General features: G+C 35.4%; 5 protein-coding genes and 1 long non-coding RNA gene across 12 annotated transcripts; 4 read left to right on the forward strand and 2 right to left on the reverse strand.

The window, feature by feature from the left end:
- Nucleotides 1–2,670: 2,670 nt before the first annotated feature.
- On the forward strand, nt 2,671–4,446 carry LOC106311606 (protein FATTY ACID EXPORT 7). Its single transcript, XM_013748834.1, has 3 exons — nt 2,671–2,837; nt 3,298–3,432; nt 4,118–4,446. The coding sequence occupies exons 1-3, from the start codon at nt 2,783–2,785 to the stop codon at nt 4,252–4,254; spliced, it is 327 nt and encodes a 108-aa protein (XP_013604288.1). The 5' UTR covers nt 2,671–2,782; the 3' UTR covers nt 4,255–4,446.
- Nucleotides 4,447–4,776: 330 nt separating this feature from the next.
- Nucleotides 4,777–7,909, forward strand: LOC106311604 (ATP-dependent zinc metalloprotease FTSH 4, mitochondrial-like). The gene is made up of 3 exons (XM_013748832.1): nt 4,777–5,039; nt 5,605–6,276; nt 6,343–7,909. Exons 1-3 carry the CDS (start codon nt 5,010–5,012, stop codon nt 7,738–7,740), a joined length of 2,100 nt encoding a protein of 699 aa, XP_013604286.1. The 5' UTR covers nt 4,777–5,009; the 3' UTR covers nt 7,741–7,909.
- A 3,417-nt stretch (nt 7,910–11,326) lies between these two features.
- LOC106309675 (protein REVERSION-TO-ETHYLENE SENSITIVITY1) lies at nt 11,327–12,600 on the forward strand. Of its 2 annotated transcripts, XM_013746762.1 has the most exons (4): nt 11,327–11,495; nt 11,583–11,629; nt 11,717–12,048; nt 12,129–12,600. In XM_013746762.1, exons 3-4 carry the CDS (start codon nt 11,728–11,730, stop codon nt 12,546–12,548), a joined length of 741 nt encoding a protein of 246 aa, XP_013602216.1. In that variant the 5' UTR covers nt 11,327–11,495; nt 11,583–11,629; nt 11,717–11,727; the 3' UTR covers nt 12,549–12,600. The 2 variants fall into 2 exon arrangements, with proteins under 2 accessions (XP_013602216.1, XP_013602215.1); XM_013746761.1 differs by lacking the exon at nt 11,583–11,629.
- Nucleotides 12,601–15,306: 2,706 nt separating this feature from the next.
- On the forward strand, nt 15,307–15,722 carry LOC106309242 (caffeic acid 3-O-methyltransferase-like). The gene is made up of 2 exons (XM_013746293.1): nt 15,307–15,508; nt 15,556–15,722. Exons 1-2 carry the CDS (start codon nt 15,307–15,309, stop codon nt 15,720–15,722), a joined length of 369 nt encoding a protein of 122 aa, XP_013601747.1.
- Nucleotides 15,723–15,909: 187 nt separating this feature from the next.
- Nucleotides 15,910–18,165, reverse strand: LOC106309548 (protein CIA1). Its single transcript, XM_013746597.1, has 10 exons — nt 17,917–18,165; nt 17,657–17,803; nt 17,360–17,578; nt 17,201–17,265; nt 17,057–17,122; nt 16,903–16,974; nt 16,756–16,818; nt 16,544–16,616; nt 16,344–16,427; nt 15,910–16,139 (listed from the first exon to the last, which is right to left on the reverse strand). The coding sequence occupies exons 1-10, from the start codon at nt 18,091–18,093 to the stop codon at nt 16,065–16,067; spliced, it is 1,041 nt and encodes a 346-aa protein (XP_013602051.1). The 5' UTR covers nt 18,094–18,165; the 3' UTR covers nt 15,910–16,064.
- A 2,248-nt stretch (nt 18,166–20,413) lies between these two features.
- LOC106308188 lies at nt 20,414–23,268 on the reverse strand. 6 transcript variants are annotated; one of them, XR_001263509.1, is made up of 8 exons: nt 23,027–23,268; nt 22,840–22,947; nt 22,284–22,714; nt 21,667–21,747; nt 21,462–21,579; nt 21,223–21,380; nt 20,990–21,097; nt 20,414–20,905 (listed from the first exon to the last, which is right to left on the reverse strand). It is a non-coding gene; the product is annotated as an uncharacterized LOC106308188 (long non-coding RNA). The 6 variants fall into 6 exon arrangements; XR_001263508.1 differs by having other exon boundaries at nt 22,284–22,492; nt 22,584–22,714; nt 22,840–23,268; XR_001263507.1 differs by having other exon boundaries at nt 22,284–22,492; nt 22,577–22,714; nt 22,840–23,268.
- Nucleotides 23,269–24,007: the final 739 nt, after the last annotated feature.

The raw sequence follows: 24,007 nt of genomic DNA on the forward strand, positions 1-24,007 counted from the left end.
GTACTTTTGTAAAATTTAAAATGTAACACTTGTAATGATGAAACAATAAAGTGCATTAACAACTTTTATATTTGCTTTATTAGAGTTTGGATAAAAATATTAAAATAATATATCAATACTAATAATAGTTTCAATTACAAGAAAAAAAGATAATATTTACGCTAAAATATAAATTTCGGATTTTCGGGCCGGCCCTAGCCCAAACGGGCTTAGGCCCAAAATACCCAAAACCCAAATGGGCTTAGCCCGAAAGGCCCAATTTTTTTTTGGGCTTATAAAGCGAAGCCCAAGCCCGGTAATTTTTAGGGTTGGGCGGGCTCGGGCTACGGGCTTCGGTCCTAATTGACATGTCTATATAAAAGACATGAACTATCTGAATATTTGAATTTTACTATATTTGAAATATGGTAAATTCATCAGAATCGTTAACAAAGTAAGCTTTCCGTTATTAGTTCTTGATAGGTGGAATACCGTTTTTAATGCTTTAAATGAATATAATCTCCTATGTATTAATTGATGATCACTTAAAAAATTGTAACCTTAAATTTGTACTAATTAAAAAGAAACTCAATTTTGATATCACTTAATTATGATGATAATTTAGCTTACGTGGCAGCTTAAGATTCAATTGAAAAAATGGTGGTTCAAATCCAATTTCTAGGGAACATTATATTAACCCAAAATATAAGAAACGTGTATTCTTTCCTTAAATAAAAGATACAGAATTACCTAATATGATTAACATATATATGACAATTAATGACTATGAATAATAAAGATTTGATAACAATTTTTACATTCTTCTTCATTTTTGTTTATTATTAAGAAAATAAACAATTACATTAACCATATAATAAAAAATTAGTTTTTTTCTTATATGTTATATTTTGAATTTTTTAAAATGACTTTAAATTACAAAAATGAGGAAACCTTATATGTTATATTATAAAAAAATTTAAACGATTTTAAATTACAAAAATGAGGAAACCTTATATGTTATATTTTTCTTATATGTTATATTTTGAATTTTTTTAAAACGACTTTAAATTACAAAAATTAATGTAAGTTTTCCTTAAACATACGACTACAAACATTAAAATGACATATATCAATTCGATGGTTGATCTGAAAAAATTCAAAACCATATAGAAGACAAGTGTCAAAATAATTCAACTGTGAAAATAGAGTATTGTTCACTTTTTTTCAAAAATGTATTCGGTGAAAAAAAAAATAAGGTTTTCGTGTCATAATTTGTTAGAATGAAGTTGGTACGGTTTTCTCCACTAAAGAAACTTGCCATATGATCCGTGTGCACTATGCTATCATGTCGTGGAACAAAGTGGTCTGGTTTCCTTTAGGAGTCCCACGCTTTGAGTTCATTGCTTGGCTCGCAATTAGAAACATATTATCAACAGGTGACCGCATGCGAGCTTGGGACCAGGTTCAAGGTTGCTTATTCTGTGGTGAACCCAATGAAACCAGGGATCATCTATATTTCGCATGCCCACACACTTATACGATTTGGCTTGAGGTGATTGTTACGCTTTTGGGTCGACCTTCGGATCCTGACTGGGAGATTATGCTTCAACACCTTGTGACCCTCAGATTCGCGTGACTGACTTATATTCTACTGCGCCTAGTCTTTCAATCTATATCATTTGGAGGGAGAGAAATGATAGAAAGCATGGGAAGAAGCTGAGACAAGCTAACCAATTAGCAAAGGTAATTGGAAAGACGTTAGGTATCGCTTACTGTCAACTAGATACTGGGAGAAGCCACACCTGAAAGGTATGATGCAACTCTGATTCTATATTCACCCTTAGAAAATAGCATTATAGTATCATTTTTTACTGTATGTACATAACTATTCTTTCCGCACGATGATCAATAAATTTAACATTTCATCAAAAAAAAAATTATAGTTTAGTTCCAAAAATTTTAATAAAAATTGATCCGCTCTATCAGAAAGAAATTATATAATAATAACAAAAAACATTTTATATGTATAAACTAAATGATCAAATATATAAAAAAAAATTATCGATAATATATACAAATAAAATCATGATGCGCCTTATCCTAGTTAGTTTGTTGATTGATCAGACCAAAACAATGGTCGTTTTGCAAACTCAGAATTTTGAGACAGCCTTTTTAGAGTTCCATCAATGAGTGTACTTGTTCTGTGGGGAGCCGAGTTTAGCATCAACTTCAACAACGAATTCTTACTACTTTTAGATATTTGAAATTTAAATTCAACAGTTCTATTCTTAAAAAACAGAGAAATGAAATAAATCCGTGGAATTTGCCGTCGCTGTTGATACGATGCCTAGGATTATGAATGATCGGTCGTATTTATCATTAGATCGAGAGACCTTTTATATACGACACACAATCAATATATGTACATAGTTCCTAAGATATAGAAGATTTAGCTACTATCTAAACTACCAAACATATTGTAAATTATCATCTAATAACTGATCCCTATATTCATCATCTTCTTAAATAAAATTATTGAATTGCAGTTCATTAATTAGCTCTTTGGAAATAAAAATGCAAACCAAAACCTCAAAGGTACGACCTACTCTGTTTCAATGGGCTAGCTTCAAAATCAGTTAGTAAGTTAGGCCCATTTTTCAAATATTAGTAGTTTCTCGTCAGATCCAGAAGCCGCCGTAGACTAGACCGTAGTTGTTGGTAGAAAAGTCAAAGACAGCTTCCTTTTGACTCTCGGCTCATCTCCCTTTGCTTTTCCAATCCAGAGCACACAGAGAGGAAGAAGATGGAGTCATCGATGTCGCAGAAGTTCACTCTTGTTTATGCTTCTCTCCTCGGAGGTATTTATTCGATCGGTCCCTTTCTTCGGTTTTCAAATCATTTTTGTGTAACTTGATCCAGTTATTTTCTGAACCTAGCGTACAATTAGGTTCTGAGTTTTGATTTTCTTGTTTGATGCAACTACTTCTCGAAATCCGTGCTAAACAATGGATGTATAACTGTAAATTCCTGAAATGTTATTTATATTGATCACTATGTATGTATACTCTGGTTGAAGCATGTGTGTGTGCGATGTTATATTCTTCCGCTTGAACCATATGTGCTTAGCCTAAGCCTCATTATTTAATATTGGTTCTATTGTCTTGATCTGTCCGCACTTGATAATTTTTTTTTTTATTGTATCCAAAATGTGATGTTGATCGAAACACCTGTTTAGCTCCATAGATAGATCCCCTTGGTAGTGATTCTTTCTTATCGTGTATTATATAATCATTTGACTCAGAGCAAATGTTGTGGCAGTTGGTGGGTTGATGGGTTACCTGAAACGCGGAAGCAAAATCTCAGTAGTCGCAGGAGGAGGATCAGCTGCACTGTTCTATTATGTATACAAGGAGCTTCCTGAAAATCCTGTATTGGCATCCTCCATCGGTATAGGTAAGTGAAAATACGATTCCTCTCTATTTTCCAAACATATTGCTTTTCATATGCAATCTACGTGCACAAATGGATTTTCATTTATAGCAAATGGTATACTATCTTATGACGAGTCCATAGCTCTCCTTAGTTTAACTATGTCCATGTAGTAAAATGCGTCTCAGAGCGCGGTAACATCACTTCTCTGATACTTGAACTATCATCGTATATAATGGGACAAAAATACCTCAACTTAAATCGAAGTTTGTGTAGCCAAGCAGAACTAGCAAAATTCATTCAAAACAATATTGAATTAAATATTTAGGAAAAAAATATTTTCAAATATTCTGAAAATCTATATAGTATTTGTTAACTAACTTTTTTTTTTATCTTGAATTTTTTTAATTTAAAACTGAACCCATAAACCAAAATAAATGCCTAATAGATTTTGGCCGCGTTTTTGATTAAACAAGATTATGTTTTAAAAAATTAGTTTATGTATTTAGTTATTTATTTTTAAGATTTGTATTTATATTTGTTGGTTTTTTTTTTGAAAAATTGTTGTTGTTTTTGTTTTTTTTTTTCTGAAAAAAATTGTTGTTGTTATATCAACAACACTGGAAAATTGAAAGTCTTTTATTTTATCAAACACTGGAAAATCAAATGTAGTACATAAGTGATGCGCGGTTTGGTTGTAATGATGCAGTGGGGTCGGCAGCGTTGACAGGGATGATGGGATCGCGTTACCTAAGGACGAGGAAAGTGGTCCCGGCGGGAGTTGTATCGATGGTGTCACTCGTGATGACTGGGGCTTACTTGCACGGCCTTATTCGCTCAAGTTAAAACCTCTCTGCTACGTTCGGTTGGGAGAGCATTTCATATTCTGAAAGTTGTTGAACAATGTGCTTTGTGATGATGTTTGTCTACCTTCTTCCTTATCCATATATAGACTCTCATAAGGAATATGACTAATGGAATAACTATAATCGAAGAATCCGGATCATATATACGTGGACTTGTGTGATGAAAAATTTACTTTCTTTGTTTCTTTTTAATGTTCATTTTGGGCATGTTAGTTTCACTAGCTGATAGCTGCATCTGACTGCGCGAATCTGGATGTCTTTTGTTTTTCTCTTTTAAGATCCGATACACGTCGGATCAGTAATTTTACTATCTGTAGTTGATGAATACATATATAACTTTCTCGAATATCAGTTTAGATAATTAAATATCCATATTTGGATCGGATCCGTTCACCCCTTGTCGTTTGCTGGATGCCCAGGCTAGTGTGGGCCGCCAAGAAAAGCCCACTAATATAAAGAATGGTATTCAAAGACCTACATATCTCGTGCGGTGTCTACTACACCTGCTGCACAATTCATCTCTCCTCTCTCTTTCCCACCCCGAGTCCAGACCGAGTCCTCTCACGTGCATCTTTCAGTTTCAAATATTATAATCAGATTAAGACAAACGAGTGGTTTTGTTTTCCAGCATAGATCGAGCGACAAGAAACGAGCTTCGTGTTCCATTTCCGAGCATTATTAACTCACACCAGTCTGTAAGAGGCTGCAAAGGAGATTGATTGATTGATTGATTGAATGATGGCTTGGAGGCGTATCATCACCAAGGTTCTCCTCGTTCCTATGCAATTCCTTTTAACTGAAAAAAAAAAGTTTTCGGATTTGGTCAAATCTAAATATCATTTTTTTTTATGTTTGGTTGTTTAAAGATCTTTATGCAAACCCTCGAGGCTCAAAAAATGTCCTCTCTTTAGTTAGGATGATTGAAACTTACCTCCTCTATGGCTATTGCAACCTAATTCACTTGATTTTGAAATTTGATGTATAAAAAACGTTGGTGCAGATCAAGGAACTAAGAAAATTTCACCTTTCTTGATCTGACTAGTGTTGTTACATTTGAGCTTGGGCCGATAAAATTGTAATTCATTACTATAAAACCCTAGAGGGTCAAATTGTTTTTTTTTTTTTTTGGTGTCCTGTGGATAACAGTTTTCTAATTTCCTCAATTGTAATATATTAATTTACCTCACCTATGGCTATTTTTGGTTTATTTGAAAATTCCTATATATCAAACTAATTTTGAAATTGGAAAAGTGAATCACATTTGGTTTTCATGATAGTTTCTTCATTTGAGCGTTGGTCTGATACCGTATTATATCATCTATGACAACAGGTTTCTAATGAACGAGAATTGAGCAGCTTAAGAACCTTACTTGTTAGAGCCTACACTTCGCCGCAGTGGAGGTTTCAATCAAGCTATGCTGGTAGCTTTGCACGGAGAGTGAGAGACAGAGGTGAGTTCAACGAGGCTGCACAGCTGAGAGATCTTTTCCGAAGAAACGACCCTGAAGCAGTCATCAGAATATTCGAAAGCAGCCCCACGATGCATTCGAATCCCTCCGCACTTACCGAGTACATCAAGGCACTGGTCAAAGTTGATAGGCTTGATAACAGCGAGCTCGTACGGACATTGCAGAGAGGTATTGTCGGTGGTGCTTCACAGGAGCGAGAGAGTTTTGGAAGTCTCGCAGCATTGGGAAAAGCAACAACAGAAGATGGTGTTGGTGTGCTTGGAAGTGCAGCTGCACCAATCCACACGATATCCACTGAAAGGAGTAGCTTTAAAGAACAGCTATGGAGTACTTTCCGGACTATTGCAGTTGGGTTCTTACTCATCTCTGGTGTTGGAGCACTTATCGAGGATAGAGGAATTGGCAAAGGGCTTGGTCTGCAAGAAGAAGTACAACCAAGTATGGACTCGACCACCAAATTCACCGACGTTAAGGGTGTTGATGAAGCCAAAGCTGAGCTTGAGGAAATTGTTCATTATCTTCGCGACCCCAAGGTCAACTACTCTATATGTCTTATTGCTGTTTTGTTCTTTTTGACTCACTCTCTTTTCTTTTTACAGAGGTTCACTCGTTTGGGAGGAAAGCTTCCTAAGGGTGTGCTGCTTCTCGGTCCTCCAGGGACAGGGAAGACTATGCTTGCGAGGGCCATTGCAGGAGAAGCTGGAGTGCCCTTCTTCTCCTGCAGCGGCAGTGAATTCGAAGAGATGTTTGTTGGGGTTGGAGCCAGGAGAGTGAGAGATCTCTTCGCTGCTGCGAAGAAATGCTCTCCTTGTATTATTTTCATCGATGAGATCGATGCTATTGGAGGGAGCCGTAACCCCAAGGACCAGCAGTACATGAAGATGACGTTGAACCAGCTGCTCGTCGAGCTGGATGGGTTTAAACAAAACGAAGGGATCATTGTCGTCGCAGCGACGAATTTCCCCGAGTCGTTGGATAAGGCCTTGGTTAGGCCTGGGAGGTTTGATCGCCATATCGTTGTGCCTAACCCTGACGTGGAAGGCCGCCGCCAGATTTTGGAGGCTCACATGTCAAAGGTACTTAAGGCTGGAGATGTTGATTTGATGGTCATCGCTAGAGGAACGCCCGGATTCTCCGGAGCTGATCTGGCGAATCTGGTGAACGTTGCTGCTCTGAAAGCTGCAATGGACGGTGCAAAAGATGTGACCATGTCTGATCTCGAGTTCGCCAAAGACAGAATCATGATGGGGAGCGAGAGAAAGTCTGCGGTTATATCCGACGAGTCGAGGAAACTGACTGCATTCCATGAAGGTGGTCACGCCCTCGTGGCGATCCACACGGAAGGAGCTCTTCCCGTTCACAAAGCCACCATTGTGCCTCGCGGTATGGCTCTCGGCATGGTTTCTCAGCTGCCGGATAAAGATGAGACGAGCATTTCTATGAAACAGATGCTCGCTCGCCTCGATGTTTGTATGGGAGGCCGTGTGGCGGAAGAGCTGATTTTTGGAGAGAGCGAGGTGACTTCGGGTGCTTCTTCTGATCTTGAGCAGGCTACTAAACTCGCTCGAGCCATGGTTACCAAATTCGGTATGAGCAAGGAGGTTGGTCTTGTGACGCATAACTATGACGACAATGGGAAGAGCATGAGCACCGAGACGAGGCTTCTCATCGAGAGGGAAGTGAAGCTTCTTTTGGAAAAGGCTTATAACAATGCGAAAACCATCCTCACGGTTTACAACAAGGAGCTTCATGCCCTTGCAAACGCTTTGCTTCGTAATGAAACTCTGTCTGGGAAGCAGATTAAGGAATTGCTTGCTGATCTCAACTCTCCGCAGATTATAAAAAAGCGTCAAGAAGTAGTTGCGCAGCAAAGCCAGCCGGTTCCTCCTTCAACTACTAACCCTGCATCATCAGCTGCCGCCGCCGCAGCTGCCGCCGCCACAGCTGCTGCAACTGCCGCAACCAAAGGTAAAGACATGGCTCCTGTAGGGTCTTAGAAAAAAATGTAAGAGCCTCTTGTATTTGTGTATGTTTGGGGTAATTGAACTAGAAATAAACTCTTCATTTTGGGAGTCTAGTGAGAGTTTAAGAGCACTAAAGGTTATAGAGGTAATTAAGGAAAATGAGAGTACATCTCGTTATTTCAAATGTCATATCTCTCACACAGACTCTCGTTACAAAAGGGTCTCTGTATTCTCTCTTTTTTGTCTTTGATGATCTTGGAATTATTAAATCTGATGTAACGAATTTGCTCTATCAGATTAAGATGTAACAACTTACTCACCTTTGATGAACAGTCTATTTCCGAAACCAAGAGCATACCACAAGTGCAAAAATGGTTGTGTCACTGAGATAAGCAAAGATTTACGCAGGACTCTCTGTTAGTTGCTACTTGTGTACCATATATCAAATGAAGTAAACAAAACTCGTGACTGGAAGAAAGAGAGGAAAGTGATTTAAACTATCTAACTATTAAAACTGAACTCTTTTAACTTTTCCTAAATAATCACCATTGGCATTTAATCTACACCTTCAATCGTGCATCACATTCCCAAACTCTTCATAAATTGGTTTATATGCATTAGTAAACAAAAAGTCTAACATCATTAAATAAACTCTCTATTTTTTTGCTTGCCTTTTTCAGTTGCATTTATGAAATATCCTAAAACGAATAAAACTGCCTAATTTATTACTTTTCTTTTCAGTTACATTAATGTAATATGCTTAAATGAATTTAAACTTCCTATTTTATTATTTGTCTTTTTCAGTTACCTTAATGAAATATCCTTAACTAAATTTGAACATAATGTCATTTTAATCAACAAAAAAACTCATGAGTTATCCTTACGTGCATAATTTTAATAATGGAGATTTTAAAAAACGTGCATCATTAAAACGTTACCTAAAACATACAACACTAATATATAACATGCATCAATAAAACTAGAATTTGACTCACACAATTGTACGGATATTATTTTCAGTTCATTAAATTTAAAAATATTTATTTATTCAAAACATATTTAAGAATGACTATGTTTTTAAAAATTATATGGTATTATATGCTCATAACTCATTTGTCATTTGCTAAATTGTTAGAAATAAATTTTTAACATAATATAACTCAGTTGTCATTTGCTAAATTTATTATTTTTGACATAATTTGAGTTTTCGTTTACATCAAAACTTATCATATTTTAGGATAATTTTAATTTAAAATGTAATTTTCATATTTTTCAAACAAATTCTAAAAATATTTTTTAAATATTTTGTTATAATTTTAAAAAAATATTGAGTTGCATTTCAAATAAAAAGGTAAAGATATTAAAAATATTCTAATTAAAATATGTAAAATTTAATATAGTTTTAAGGAAATTGTCAAAATAAAAAAAAATTACACATAAAAAAAATCATGATTTTTGTTAACTGGACGGATCATTATTTATATGATATCGCAAACGAAAGAAAAATTTATGTTTTTACAATTATCTAATTAACTATGTATAGTCTTTTTTTAATATTTTTTATATGATATCACACATTCGTAAAAAAAATAAATAGTTTAAGATGCAAAAAAAAAAATATTTACTTAATGAATATAATATGCATGAATTTTACAAATACATCATTTAATAAAATAAATAATTAAAAACTGAAAATTCATATCCGCGCTGGCGCGCGGATCAGGATCTAGTTAACATTAAAAACTCAATACCAAATAATTATAGCAATGTAATTGACGAGAACATCACTAGACCGGGTTATTTGTGTAACATAGAATAAATACAATTCACAAACATTAGTTTTAGTAATTAATCTCGAATATGATTTTGAAATTTAATTTTTTTTTAAACAGAAAATCAATGATTAAAATATATTGGCCCTCTTTAAATATGTTATATATATATTGAACCAAACTGATTTTTTAAAAAATATATTATAATGCTTAGACTATAAACTATCCAATAATATTATTAGGAAGAGATATTAACTCAGCTGCTTAATGACTAATTACGACCGTAATATAATTGAACCTGAACCAAGTGATAAATTTCATCGAATCATCCTAAACAAATCTATTTACAAAAGGTTGTTGGATCTATTCACTAACCAATTAAAATTTTGGTCCTACCTGGTATTTTTCTAATTATACTAACAATAGTTAATGTTCTCTATCTATACATACTTTACTCTTACCATTTATACTATATTATTTGTTATACCAAATTTTTATACATACATAACTCTATTATACTAATTCGTATAATATATTATACTAACATATCAGCTCTCTAACCGTGTCTCATGAATTTGAAGACCAAAATAGTATTGCTTTATCCCGATAAACGAAAATTATGTTGTTTTTTGGTGTCATCCTTTCCATTAAAATTAAAAAGATAAATTATCAATAAATTATCAATAATGAAAATCTATCAATATATTTTGGTCTTCTTTATTTTTAATGATATAGTAATAAAATTTAATAATAAAAAATCACAAATTAAATAGTTTATTCAATTTAATGCTTTTATATATCATTGTGAGGTGATAGGTTAATAGCGGGGTTTGGATTTTTACCAAGATTTATCGGATTCTTAAAATAGTGGTGGTTTATGTACGAGTCATCGGATTTAGCGATTATACTGTAAATACAGGTCAGGTCAACACAACAATAAATGTATTAAGTTACAAACTTTAAACACATAATTTCATAATTATCAAAATTTTGTTTCTTATTAATTATTTTTTTAAAGAAATAAATTTCGCTATTTTCAAGCGAGGATCAAAATCTAGTATTTGAATTAAAATCACATCAGTTATGTTGAACCGACATAACTAAATATTTTGATCGTTTTTAGGAGTTATAGTCTAGATTCAAATATTCAAAAATAATTTAATAAGTACTTTCAACGTTTTTTTCTGATCTAACTCTTCAAGGGAAAATAAACATTTCATTCTCCAAATATTTGAAATCAGGCACTTTTAATACTTAAACTATTGCTTTCGTAAAATTATTCTTCAAGTAACACTTAACTACGCAAAACTGAAAATGAAATAGTCAACTGTTAACCGATTAACGAAAATTAAAAGTTTATGTCAATTTTCAACGGTTACTATTTTAATCATAATTTTGTATTGACAATGATTAGTCGAAGAATAAATATCCATATACAATATTTAAATATATAATTTGTCGTCTTTCCTTAGAATTTCAAATTAAAGATTCCGAGTTTATGAGTGTGAATAACGAACAAGATTGATATAAAAATAACGGAATCTATTTATGATTTAACGGTTATTTTTTTTAGTCATTAATTTGTCGAATCAACTATTATATGGGGATTAAAACCGTGGGAACAATGGTTAGATACTAAACTTGCTGATTTAAATGTCCATTTTCACAACTCTTGGTTCCCAAATTTTAAATAGTAGACTGCTAACAGTTTTGAATCTTTTGAAAATAGTGAAGGTGTTCTTTTTGTTAAAAGTAAAAAGAGAGCGAGATTTCCGTTTCTTTATCTTCCTTAAATATGGATCACAGTTTTTTTTTTTTAATTAATAAATTAAAGTAATTGAGAAACCCCCAGTAGTCCAGGATTCATTGCACCTTGCAGAGAAGTAGAAGAAACGTCTGATTTACAAAATCTCCTCTTTCACTACAAATACCCCAAACGCATCTCTTTCCTCGAGCTGTCGGTGATATTTGTTTCTCTTCGCCGGATCCATTATTAGTCTTCTGCGTCTTCCACAGGTGAAATAGAAAAAGACACAGTCGTTTTCCTTGGTTATCCTGATTTGGGTACTTTAATCTATTTGATTTTGGATCTTGGGTTTCTAGAGAAAGGATGCAATTTGCTAAAGAACACATCGGAATGATTCTTTGAAGTAACAGATGTTCTGGGTTTTCAAAAAGAGTTCAACTTTGCATTCTTTCTTTTGGCTGATGATGATGAGACTGTTCTCGTGTTACAGGAACAATCTAAATGTCCCGTGGAAGAGTTCCTTTCACGGATCTGAAACGAGTTTACGATGTTGAGCAAGCGTGCTCTATGCCAAACACATTCCAAGACGACGATGATGATCTATGGCCGCTTGGTGAGATTGATCCCAAAAAGTTGAAATTCCCTTGCTGTATAGTCTGGACTCCTCTCCCCGTCGTCTCTTGGTTGGCTCCTTTCATTGGCCATGTTGGTCTTTGCAGAGAAGATGGAGTCATCCTCGACTTTGCTGGTTCTAACTTCATCAGCGTTGATGATTTCGCTTTTGGTCCTCCTGCTCGCTATCTCCAACTCGATAGAAAACAGGTATCTCTGTTGCATCTACCTGTTAATGTATCTTTAGTGATGTTCGTTTTGGAACAATTGTGTGTGTGTTTTGTTTGCAGTGTTGCATGCCACCGAACTTGGGTGGGCACACTTGCAAGTACGGGTACAAACACACAGAGTTTGGAACGGCGGTTACATGGGACGATGCGCTGAGCGCGAGCGCGCGTAGCTGCGAGCATAGGACTTACAACCTCTTCACATGTAACTGCCATTCGTTTGTTGCGAACTGTCTGAACCGTCTTTGCTATGGCGGTTCGATGGAGTGGAAAATGGTGAATGTCGCTGTTCTGATTCTGATGAAAGGGAAATGGGTCAGCGCGTCCTCTGTAGTCCGGTCGTTTCTGCCGTGTGCTGTGGTTACGTGTCTTGGTGTTTTCCTTGTGGGGTGGCCCTTCTTGATCGGCCTCTTCTCCTTCTCGCTATTACTCGTCGCCTGGTTCATAATTGCTACTTACTGTTTCAAGAACATAATGTGTTGAAAACAAACTATATATTATACCATCTTTGGGTTGTTCTCTTTTTCTTTTGACATTTTCTAGCTTTCATCTCCATTAAATATTTTACTTCTCATTAGACTATCCAAAGCTCGATAGGATAAAACGAGTGGTCAGGCTGACGGACACTGGTTTCATGAGAAATAATTTTACACGATTAGGTAAAACGTTATAATTTAATTGGCTCTAAAATGTGACATGGCTAAGATTATATGTATTGATGACTCATTTATGATCAAGCTTTTCTAAAATTTGCTGACATTGCTAATACATGATTAGTTTTCCAAAGCTGTTTTTGACTACGGTTTGGTATTAGCCGGCTCTTACCCATGGCAATTTTTGTGTGTTGTTTTAAAGGTCCATTTCAATCCGTTAAATTATAAAAAAAAATTCATAATTAAGTAAACCTAACTTATTTATTACAAGACAAAATAATAAGAAATCTGTACATTCACCGTTAGTTTTGGGATACTTTTTCTATTTGTTTTAAGTAATGTTTTGAAAACAGGACCGGACGTTGACTCGGTATTGTAACTGGGTCAATGGTTGGACCAGTTCAACTGGGTTTTAAATTTTGATTAAATTTTATATTAAGTAACTATTATATGTATAACTTAAATTTTTTTTATAAAATTTTATATAATTATTAGAATCTAAAAATGATATGAAAACATAAAGAATTTTTTTCAAAATAATATAAAATAATAAAAATAATTTATTTAGATAGATACTTTGAAAACAATATGATTTTTTATGATTTTTTTTTTTAAATTTGCAGTTTTAAAAAAATAGTTGAGTTTGAAGAAACATGGTTTTAATATCGAACCGGGTCACCGGTTTTAGCGAGTTTTACCAGTTTTTGACTATGTTTGCCAGTTTAACTCAAATCCAGTTTTTAGTATAACCTGGAACCGGATAGATGGTCGGGTCACGGTCCGACCGGTCTAACCGGCTAATCTGGTCCAGTCGGCCGGTCCAGTCCAGTTTTCAAAACATTGGTTTCAGGTCTTAGAGTTCAAGTTAAAAGAAATGCAGTGAAAAAAATATAGAGAATATTTATAAAATGGTCTATATTTCGTGTTTCGCCCAGGACTATTATATTGGTTAAGACGGCACTGAGCCGAGAAGAAAGTTTGGATTCACCTCAAAGGCAAGTGCAAAGTTATATTTATTCTTTGAACCCATCATTGTAAATTTATCCAGAACAGCTTTGCCTTTCACATTGAACTGGAAACTTATGGTTGGAGATGAATTACATCCTAAATAAATAGAATTCGGCCTATCAAAAATAAACTTCGTATAGTTTAGACCGACTTAAAAGGAGAAAGAAAAGAAGACTTGTATATAAGGAGAGGCTGAAGACCGAGAAGAGACATTCACAAAAATACACACTTATCATCACAAAATACACATTCGACATACGTTATAACTTAATTAGCTCTAAAATGCGACATGGCTAAGATTATATGTATTGATGATTCAAGATTCAATGCCATGTAGGACAAGCTTCTCTATAATTTGCTGACATTACTAATACATTATTAGTTTTCCAAAGCTGTTTTTAATTACGTTTGGTATTGGCTGATAAGGAAGTTCGGCTTCACCTGAAAAGTGCAGAGTTATATTTATTCTTTGAACCCATTATTGTAAATTTATTGAAAACGGCTTCGCCTAGGCCTGGGATTTTTATCCATAACCGAATACCCGAACCGGAACCGACCCGAAATGGACCGGTTCGGTTCGGTTTCGGTTCTAGGCAATTTATCCGATGGGTATTAGTGTTAATTATCCATGGGTATCGGTTCGGTTCCGGTTTTTACCCGAAACCGAACGGGTACCCGTTTAACCCGAATTCTATGCTTAAAAAACATAGATTTGTATCTTTCGAGGGTTGAACCCGGGTTGGATAGGCAAAGCAACAACTGCAATACCACTAGACTAGTTCAACTTCGTTGTATTTAATACATATTACTAATATATATACGATTTCTATTAACTTTTTTTTAAAAAATAAAATAAATAAATAAAAAACTGGTATATAATTATTTTATTTTGTAAATATTTATATAATTCACATAAGAAACGGGTACCCGGAACCGACCCGAAACCGGTAGTACCCGATCCGAAACCCGAACCGAAATTTACTAAGTACCCATTGGGTATAGAATTCATTTATCCGAAAAACCCGGACCCGATCGGATCTTATCCGAACCCGAACCGAATATCCGAAGTCCCAGCCCTAGCTTCGCCTTTCACATTGAACTTGGGAGGTTGGAGATGGATTACATCCATCGGACAAGGCCAGCCGAATAAATAGAATTCGGCCCAATTGAGTTCAAGTCAGCCGAATCAAAGATGAAGTCCGCATAGTTTAGACCGACTTGAAAGGAAAAAGAAAAGAAGATTTTGTATATAAGGAGAGGCTGAAGACTGAGAAGAGACATTCACAAAAATACACACTTATCGTCAAAAGAATTAGGACTTACTTCGATCTCCTTGTTCTTACTGTTTTGGCCTAGTTCCATAAAGTCGTATAGTTCTTTGTAACTGTCTCTTTGATCATCAATAAACATCTTTTAAATAACTCACCATCGAATTTGTGCTTACTTCCGGTATTTGCCGAATTCAGATTAAACACATGGTACTTTCTTTTATGTTTTGATGTTTTGTTTCTTCAAGAATCGCTTAAAAAAATGCTATGAATCTTAAATTATCGTCGATACACCATTTTGGCAGGGCACAAATGAAAGATATGGTGCTAGAAGGAGGAGATGCATTTGGTCGCTCACATGGCGCCATGAAACTCTTTGACTATATGGGAACAGATGAGAGATTCAGCAAACTTATTAACCAGACCGGAATCACCATTGCTGTAGTGAAGAAGGCTCTTGAAGTTTATGAAGGTTTCCAAGGTGTAAATGTGTTGGTTGATGTGGGAGGAGTTGGTAATACTCTTGGTGTTGTTACTTCTAAGTATCCTAATATTTTAAAGGTATCAATTTGGATCTGACTTGTGTTGTGCCCTGGGACAAGCACCTTCTTACCCCCAACGTGGAACATGTTGCTGGAGATATGTTCATTGATGTTCCAACCGGAGATGCCATGATCTTGAAAGCAAGTTCAACAATTCATTTCTATTTCTTGAAAGCGTATGGATAGTAGTGCTTTAGCGTGTACTTACATCTGAAACTGATTTTGTTTTACAGCGTGTACTTCATGACTGGACCCGACCAAGACGGAAAATTCTTATAAACTGTTGGAAATCTCTACCAAAGAACTGTAAAGTGGTTGTAATATAACTAGCGCGGAAACCGGGGGCACCAACGCAAACATTGCATTTGACATGGACATGTAAAGTTGTTATATAATAATAATAATGGACCTTAAATCATATGAAAAATCGTTTAGAGTTATCTTGTTGCCATTGTTACTCAATACATTATATCTCAGGAAAAAAAAAAATCAAAGAAGTTTCAAAACCTTACAAAAACAAAATACCATTCACGGTATAGTTTCAAGCTGCCAAATCTTCACCATCCCATCATCACTGGCCGAGGCAAGCAACCTGTTCTCCTTCTGTTTCAGGAAAACAACAGCACGCTCAGAATCATAGATTACTATGCAACAACGCAAGAAACAATGCCATCATCATCTCTCTCTCTATTCAAATAACAAATCTTCGGAATTATGTTATAACGTTTATATGATGCCATTTCGACCTCACTTATCAAAGTTGTATCCATCTGTGTCTATTACTTCATAAGAAACATAGAAACTTACACTGGGTGACCATTGAACAGAGTTTATATCCATTTCATGTGCTTTTTCCTTCTTGAGTAAAAGATTAAATGAAGGTCCATTAACCTGGTTACACAGGCAAAACAGCTTAAAGTTAAAAAGTAGAAGAGAAAATGTCTGGTTGCATAACTGGACTGAACACCACAATTTTGAAGTAAAACAATAGATGAAAATTTTCTTACAGAGTCATGTTGTTTGCTCTCCACGAACAACCCTATGGCATCATCACCAGCTCCACTGGCAATAATGTCATCGCTGTCAAGTTGTAAGAAAGAAACCGATGTGTAAACTTGTGGAACTTTAAACTAAAAAGTTTAAATGGATTTTCTATAAGCTAAAAAAAAAATTTAACATCATATTGTTAATAAACTAAGCCAAGACAAGTTTTGAATACCTTGACCAGTGAGTTGAGAATATGGTACGGTCATGATAACCAGAAAGTGTACAAACATGAGTCCTGCAAAGTCGGAGCAGGTTGACATTCTTAAACTAGAATAATAAGAACAAAGTCGGTTAACATGTAAACCAATTATATTCTCACCAAGGTGCATATCCTTCACCAGAGTGCATCATGGAAATATCTGCCCTCCATATCTTCAAGGTTAGATCATCACTGCAAGTAGAAAGGTTGATATTTGTCAAGACAGTAAACTAGAGACAGTCATAGACAAAGGAGGGGGAGTAGATTCACTAACCTACAGGTGACCATCTTGTCCCCTGCAGCGTTAAACGAGATGGCCCAAACAGTAGAGGAGTGACCACTGTGAGACCCAAAAGCATTAATTAAATCTTCTATTACAAAACGTAAAGTCTAAAAAACAGGCAAGTAGAGGTTATACTTGGTAGATTCATCTAAGGTCTGGACACATTGATAATCACCATCGTCATCTTCAGACCACCAAACCTGCGAGTAGCAATTAATAAAAGTTATAAAAATCTTCTAAAATTTGTACAAGTTTCGGGTCACTGAACCAAATCAAAAGTATTCTCATCACTACCTTGATGGTGTTATCATAAGAGCAAGAAAACAAAACATCCATGGTGGGATGCCACAGAACCATCTTCACATCTTGAGTATGCCCATTCAACACTGAAGCACAATCATATTCATTCCCTCCTAGCACTTCCCAGATCCACACAGATTTGTCTCTGCTACATGTTGCAAGGTACGAACCAGATGCGTTCCATGATACACTCTTGACTTCGTTTTCATGTCCCTGCATACCATTTTACTTTAAATAAGATTTTACTATATAATAGAAAAAATTCAAGGATGGGGCTAAAGAAGGAAGTACCTCCAAAGTGGAAATACACTCAAACTCATCTCCCAAATCTTCCCAAATAGCAGTGGTACCATCAAAACTAGCAGTGGCCAATAACTTCCCTGAAGGTGACCAAGAACACGACCTCACAGTTCTTGTGTGCGTTTCTTCTAAAACTGTCTGAACAATCACAACACACAAAAGGATCAAATAAAGCTTGGGCCTTTAAGTAACACAAGAATCGATAAATTCAGGATAATATTAATTTTAAACAAGTATAGATCGAGGGGGACCTTGCAGGACCAGGAGCGAGAGAGAGAGCTCTGTTCCCAGATTCTTACGGTGTTGTCACCACTGCAAGAAGCAAGAATCGGACTAACAGGGTTCCAGGCTGCGTTCCAAACTCTGTCGGTGTGCCCTTCGAGTTTCTGAACCTCGATTAACTCCATGTTTTTCTCCATCAAATCCATTCTACGACCTTCGTCTCTCTCTCTCTCTCTCTCCCCTCTGAATCGGACTATGACCGAAAGCCCTATAACAGGACAAAGGTCATGTGGAAACTATTAAGCAATTCAGTTTGGTTTAGCATTGGTCTCGTCTCTGATTTTGATAGCATACCGAACCGGTTTGGTTATCTGGTAATTGTGGGAAATTAATTTCTTCGATTTTGTTCACTTTTTGAGTTTTTTTTTTCTTTCTTCGTCAAGTTCACTTGAGTTTTTAGGTTTTCACTTTTTCAGATTAAAAAAATGTTAAACTAAATAAATTGAATCGATTTCAACTCAGTTCTTCCGGTTTTCGGTTTTGGATAATAATTGGATAGTTTTATCTAAAATACCCAAAAAAATCTTCAATTTTGATTTCAATTGGATTGTTTTATCTAAAATACTCTAGATTCAAAAACAGCTTAAAACCCTTAAAAAAAATTCAAAACAAATATGCTATCAAAAGTTAACACTGTAAAAAGTTCACTGATGTAATTACGTCTATGGGCTGGCACGGCAAATCACTAATCACTTTGATCGTAACAAACTCTCAAGATCACGCAATAGTGATTGTCTATTACACCTCATGTCACTTGAGTGTGTAACACATGAGCTGCCTCTAATTCTATATTAAGCAAAATTAGTTACAGCTGATAACGAGTTTTCATAACCGTAAACCAAGAGCAATGATTAACCGGACACTAAACCCTTATGCCTTCTTCAGTCACCAGCTCGACTGTTTGATTTAAGCTTCATTTACAAATTGATTTTTCATCACCAACACAACAGGAAGCACCTTATTTTCTTTTTTTTTTGTAGGTCTTTGAAGTCTTTCACTTTGCAAAGGACAATCCCGCTTGAACATTATTCATCTAATCTATACTAACCAATTAGAAAATTGTTTGCTTTGCACTTTTCCTCAGTCTCATTTAAACCTCGAACACTTGCAAGATATAATCTAATTGGTTAACTAAGATCTGACTTGGTCAATTAATCACCTCGTTAGCAACAAAGGACAAATCTCATTAGATCATGTGTGGTATTCAAAAAACAAGCTATATGACTAACTAGTAGTCGCGCGGGTTGTTATTTGTTTAAATATTTTAATATTTCATCCTATGATGTCGTGATATATGTTGGACGTTGAGAGCGACTGGTTGATCATTAAGTCATGGCCGTGGTTTGAGTGGATGTATGGGGTGATGATGCTTTTGTTGGTTTAGCATACTATGTGACTGCTTAAGCAGTTTGTTAGAAGCTATAGTGTTGAATGGTTGGCAAATTGTTTATATTTGAGCGGAAGTTGTGGTTGTTGGCTCATGTACGTGTGAGTAGTATATGTTTGATATATAATTTCTTATAAAAAAAATTATTGAGCTATGTATGGTTAAAGAAGTATTGGAAGGTTATTATTTGTGAGCCCTTCTCTTCACTTTACATTTCTAATTTTTTAGTTAGAACCAGTCGCAATTTCTGGACCAGAGATGTCTAGATGATATGGTCCACCATGTTCGCTCATGCTTCCTCACAATCTGAATTTTTTTTTTTTAATCATTGGCTCTAGCGCTTTTTTCAGAAGGATATTTTAGTTTGAGGAATGCATTTTTGATCAACCGTTTAAGTTTGAAGTTAAGAACAAAAAAAGTTAAGAGGAGAGAACAAATCTGAAAGATTAAAATATATATTTTTTTCCTGGAATGAGGAAGAATAATGCTTTTTAATCTTTTTCTGTAAAAAGAGGATGAGAATAAATTTTATTTATTAGGCTCTTCACCTTTAACTAACATTATTTTATTATCTTTTTATTGTAAATATGTGTACTGTAGTAAAACTACATACTATTTTTCTTTCCTATACCTATATTAAATTGGAAGCCAAAATGATGATTGTACTATTGAAAACAAAGAAAGACAACTATATAGCTAACTATAAATGGTGAAAAATATCTTAAATGTCAACTAAAGATAACCATAAATGGAAAAAAATATCTTAAATGTCAACTAAAGAGTTTATGGAATTTTTTTTTCTCGAAATATAATTATATTATTGAAATAACATAGTCATGATGCACAACATCATTTCATATTCTAGGCACAAAGTTATAAATTGTAAAAGAGTTGTTTCCTTGTGAAACTTGTGTTGCAAGTAAATCTGCAGGCTTGTTGCTTTCTCTTGTAATCCATCGATGCTCCACTTATCTAAACTTGGCATCCCATTTCCAGGCTTCTCATAGATAATTGTGCATTCCAAAATTGATCTTTCTTCTTGAGACAAGATCCACTAAATTTTTGCAATCACCTTCAAATATTACCTTAGTGTAGCCTTTTGACCAGGCTGCTTGCATTGCAACGATTATGAAATTATTTAAAGGGAAAAATACATGAAATAAATTCTATTAGGGTTTGTGCAAAAAAAAACTCAAAATAGAATTTGTAGAAGTCATTGAAATGCAGAAATCATCAAAGGATGGCTCATTGCCAAAATAGCTGCGACAGTCGGACAAATTTAACTCAGTCCGGCTCTTCTTAGCGCTAGGTTCTTCCTCCATGGGTTGTTATTCCCTCCATGTGAAAGTGAAAACTCAGTCAAGAAGCAACAACTTTGCAGAGCAGCTAAACCTATTATAACAGTCATACACACGTTGGCGTCAAAATTAGGTAGAGGAGGGCGCTGGTTGCGATCAAAGATGCGGGACGCTGTGGAGCTCTGATGTTTTGATGAGAAGTTGAATTGGGAGAGGTTGAGATGGAAGGCTTTGGGGAAGTGCTAATTCTTGGATGTCTTGGTCGCCCTCGTTCTGTTGCATGGTTAAATATTAGTTAGCTAAAATAATCCTTCCAACATAATGTGAGAAAGGAACCAACGAAATTGTAAAGCAAACCATTAGCTGAGATACGCCTACTGCCCTGACACTTGAATGGATGACATTGACATTTGTAAGCCTGGTCATTTCACTGTCAAAAGCTACAAACTCAGCAGTCATATGCATCTGACACATTCATTTGCACACGGTACCAAGGCCAAAAAATTAATATAAGGTTTACGGATGATGGGTGCGAGGACTACGTATAGTTTGGATTTGTTGTCGGTACAATTTGTAGCGTACTAAATTACCTTACAATACCCATTGCATTGTCATCTTGATATGCATGGCATGTGAAAGCTGAGAATCCAAGTTTGAGCTTTCGGTAGTATTTCGAGCATGAAATATAGCATCACCCATTTCCAGTCTTAATACCATTGACAACAGCTGTGCAAATGAACTCTACTGCCTGCTTGTGGCCAACATTAAAATGGTTAAATATATATGGAGCAATTACGTAAACGATGTGACAATAAGAAATGAGGTTTACCTCTGGTGATGCAGTGAGGACGTGGGAATTAAGTTCGGACAGTGGAATTGATTCAATCTTTTTAACACCATTATACTTTGTTGGAGCTGAGGATGATCCCTCGTCAAAGCCACATACCCTAGCATACAAACAAATTGCAGTTTGGTAAGCAGTTGCAGTTAACGATAAGCATCTTATTGAACATATTAATAGATCTGTAGCTTACTTTTTCAGGTAGTTGATGCTAGCTACACAGTCGTTGTCAAAATAGAAATGAATGTCCAAAGTTGCGTTGAGAAACAGCCGACTTGGCCATGATGACAAAATATAAAACATCTTAAATCAGTGAATCTTTAAGTTCCGTATGCAAGTTGACAACTTAATAGACGTTTTAGGACAATTTGACATAGTAGATGGATAAAACGAAAGACCATTTATACAATCGCAAAAAAACCACTCGTTGACTATAACTTCTCTGGATGATAGCTATACAATACAATCATGTAAAACAACCATATCAATCGTATTCTCTCGTTGACTAAAAAGTAAATAAAAAATTTGGTTGTGTAATATTTCTTTCTCAACAATAATAAAGCATAGAAAAAAAAAATTCCACTAACTCAATATAACCTATGATACATATATATATGATCAGTTTGACCATATATAAGATCAAGCAATTTTGTAGCAGTTCTATATTTGACTGAGAGTATTGGATACAACTATAAACAGGTGTGAGCTTATTCTATGACTACATGACCACAAAGGTTTTGAACGTAGCAGCAGTGTGAATGGAAGAGCTTAATTAACAAATATGAGGAGTAACAGAGAGAAGTTAGTTACCACCAACTAACTTTGGGTTGATATTGGTTATTAAAATGCATATCATCGTGTGAGAATATAGTAAGCCTCATTTTTGTTAAACATAAACACTCAAAGAAGAAGGTGATTTGTGAAATGCCTATCAAGCTAAATGGTAGCCATGAGGCGTTGAGTGCCATGTGTAGCCTTGTTGTAAATGGTTTTGATGCCTCGTACTTCACAAATGATATCTGTTAACGAAGACAACCATTAAAGTAATTTCACTGTCATCTTTTAAATTCCTACATTGACTAATTGAAAAGGATGTTTAGTACTCCAAACCTAGCAAATAAGTTTTGGTGTCGGTGTTGGCAAGTGACATGAGCTCGTCGTATTTTCGGAACCTGAAACTCTCCTTCTGGATTGGCTCATTCGTTTCTGCTACCTCATAGAAAACAGACTGCTCCGAGAATCTAATAAATATTGGGGCATCAGCAAACTTGAAGGTCGGATTAACCCTTGGATGAGAGTGGCCTAAGAACGGTGAAGATGAAACTATCACATAAAAGATTGCTAAAAAAAAAATTCTTGGGTATACCTTCGCATCAATTAGCTATCGACACCCATCAGCTCCCACCTTTATAAAAATTCCCAGCTTCCCAAAATTGTATGTGTCTGCTCTGAACTTTTGTTTGCATCGTCCGTCCTTCAACTCGGAAAATTGGATTTGGATGTGAGAAGTAGCCATATTTGACAGATAAGTTTAAGACAAACCGGAAACATACAAATAGGTTTTAGTGGGACATTTATAGGGAAGCTCGAACCAGTTACGGTGGAAAATGAAGAGGTATTTTGTTTGATTAACATGGGCGGAGTGGATTAATTGAGGAAAACTCAGAGTAAAGAAAGGATTTATGGATTGAGAGGCGTTACAGAGCTTGGATCGACGGTTTGGTTTCGTGAGTTATACATCGGAGAGGTTGCTTCTGGAAGAAGAAGTCGACGACCAACCCTAAACACCTTTGGGTCTAACGGGCCAAACCAATTCAATTAACTTAAAACCCAGTTCTTAATAAAACAGAAAAGGAACACGACACAGAACAGAAGGGAAAGACGCGGGGACTGGCTGGGCGACACGTGTCGGCGATTGCTCCTCCCTCCATGATGACGTGGCGCAAGGAGAAGGGAGCAAAGCCTCCTTTATTGGTATATATACTAGAGGTTTTCCGGCGCTACGTGCCGGGTTCGTATGTTTTATTCTTAAACAAATTTACAATTTACTTTATGGTCTTAGTAAAGAAAATATATTAAAAAAAATGAAGACGAAAATAAGTTAAAAATGATATTTTTTCCGGAACCAATTGACAGTGATTAGTGATCGTAGTGTATGACTTTGGTTCGAAGTTGCTTAGTGGCCAATACGTTGGACGCAACGGTTGTCGTGTTTTTTTTTCAATGTTATTGTTTTAAATCTTATGTGCTTAAAAATTTTGGTGTATGAACTTTTGATTGTATAATTGTGAATTAATTATTTTCAGTTTATTATTCCTAAGCTTGCTCTGACCATCATAGATGTTGAGGCAAAATATGTGCTGCGAGCCGCATGTTGTTATGGATGCAATTGGAAAGTAAACATTTTTCTGTAGCCTAAACGGTTTTATAAGCACTGCAAGTTTGGACGTTTTATGCAAGGGTGCATGACTATTGACTTTACAGATCCACGTGGTGTAAATCTTCTGTTCTGAAAATGATTTGCATTACTAATT

This window comes from Brassica oleracea, chromosome C8, assembly GCF_000695525.1.
Source record: "Brassica oleracea var. oleracea cultivar TO1000 chromosome C8, BOL, whole genome shotgun sequence".
Lineage (NCBI taxonomy): Eukaryota > Viridiplantae > Streptophyta > Magnoliopsida > Brassicales > Brassicaceae > Brassica > Brassica oleracea.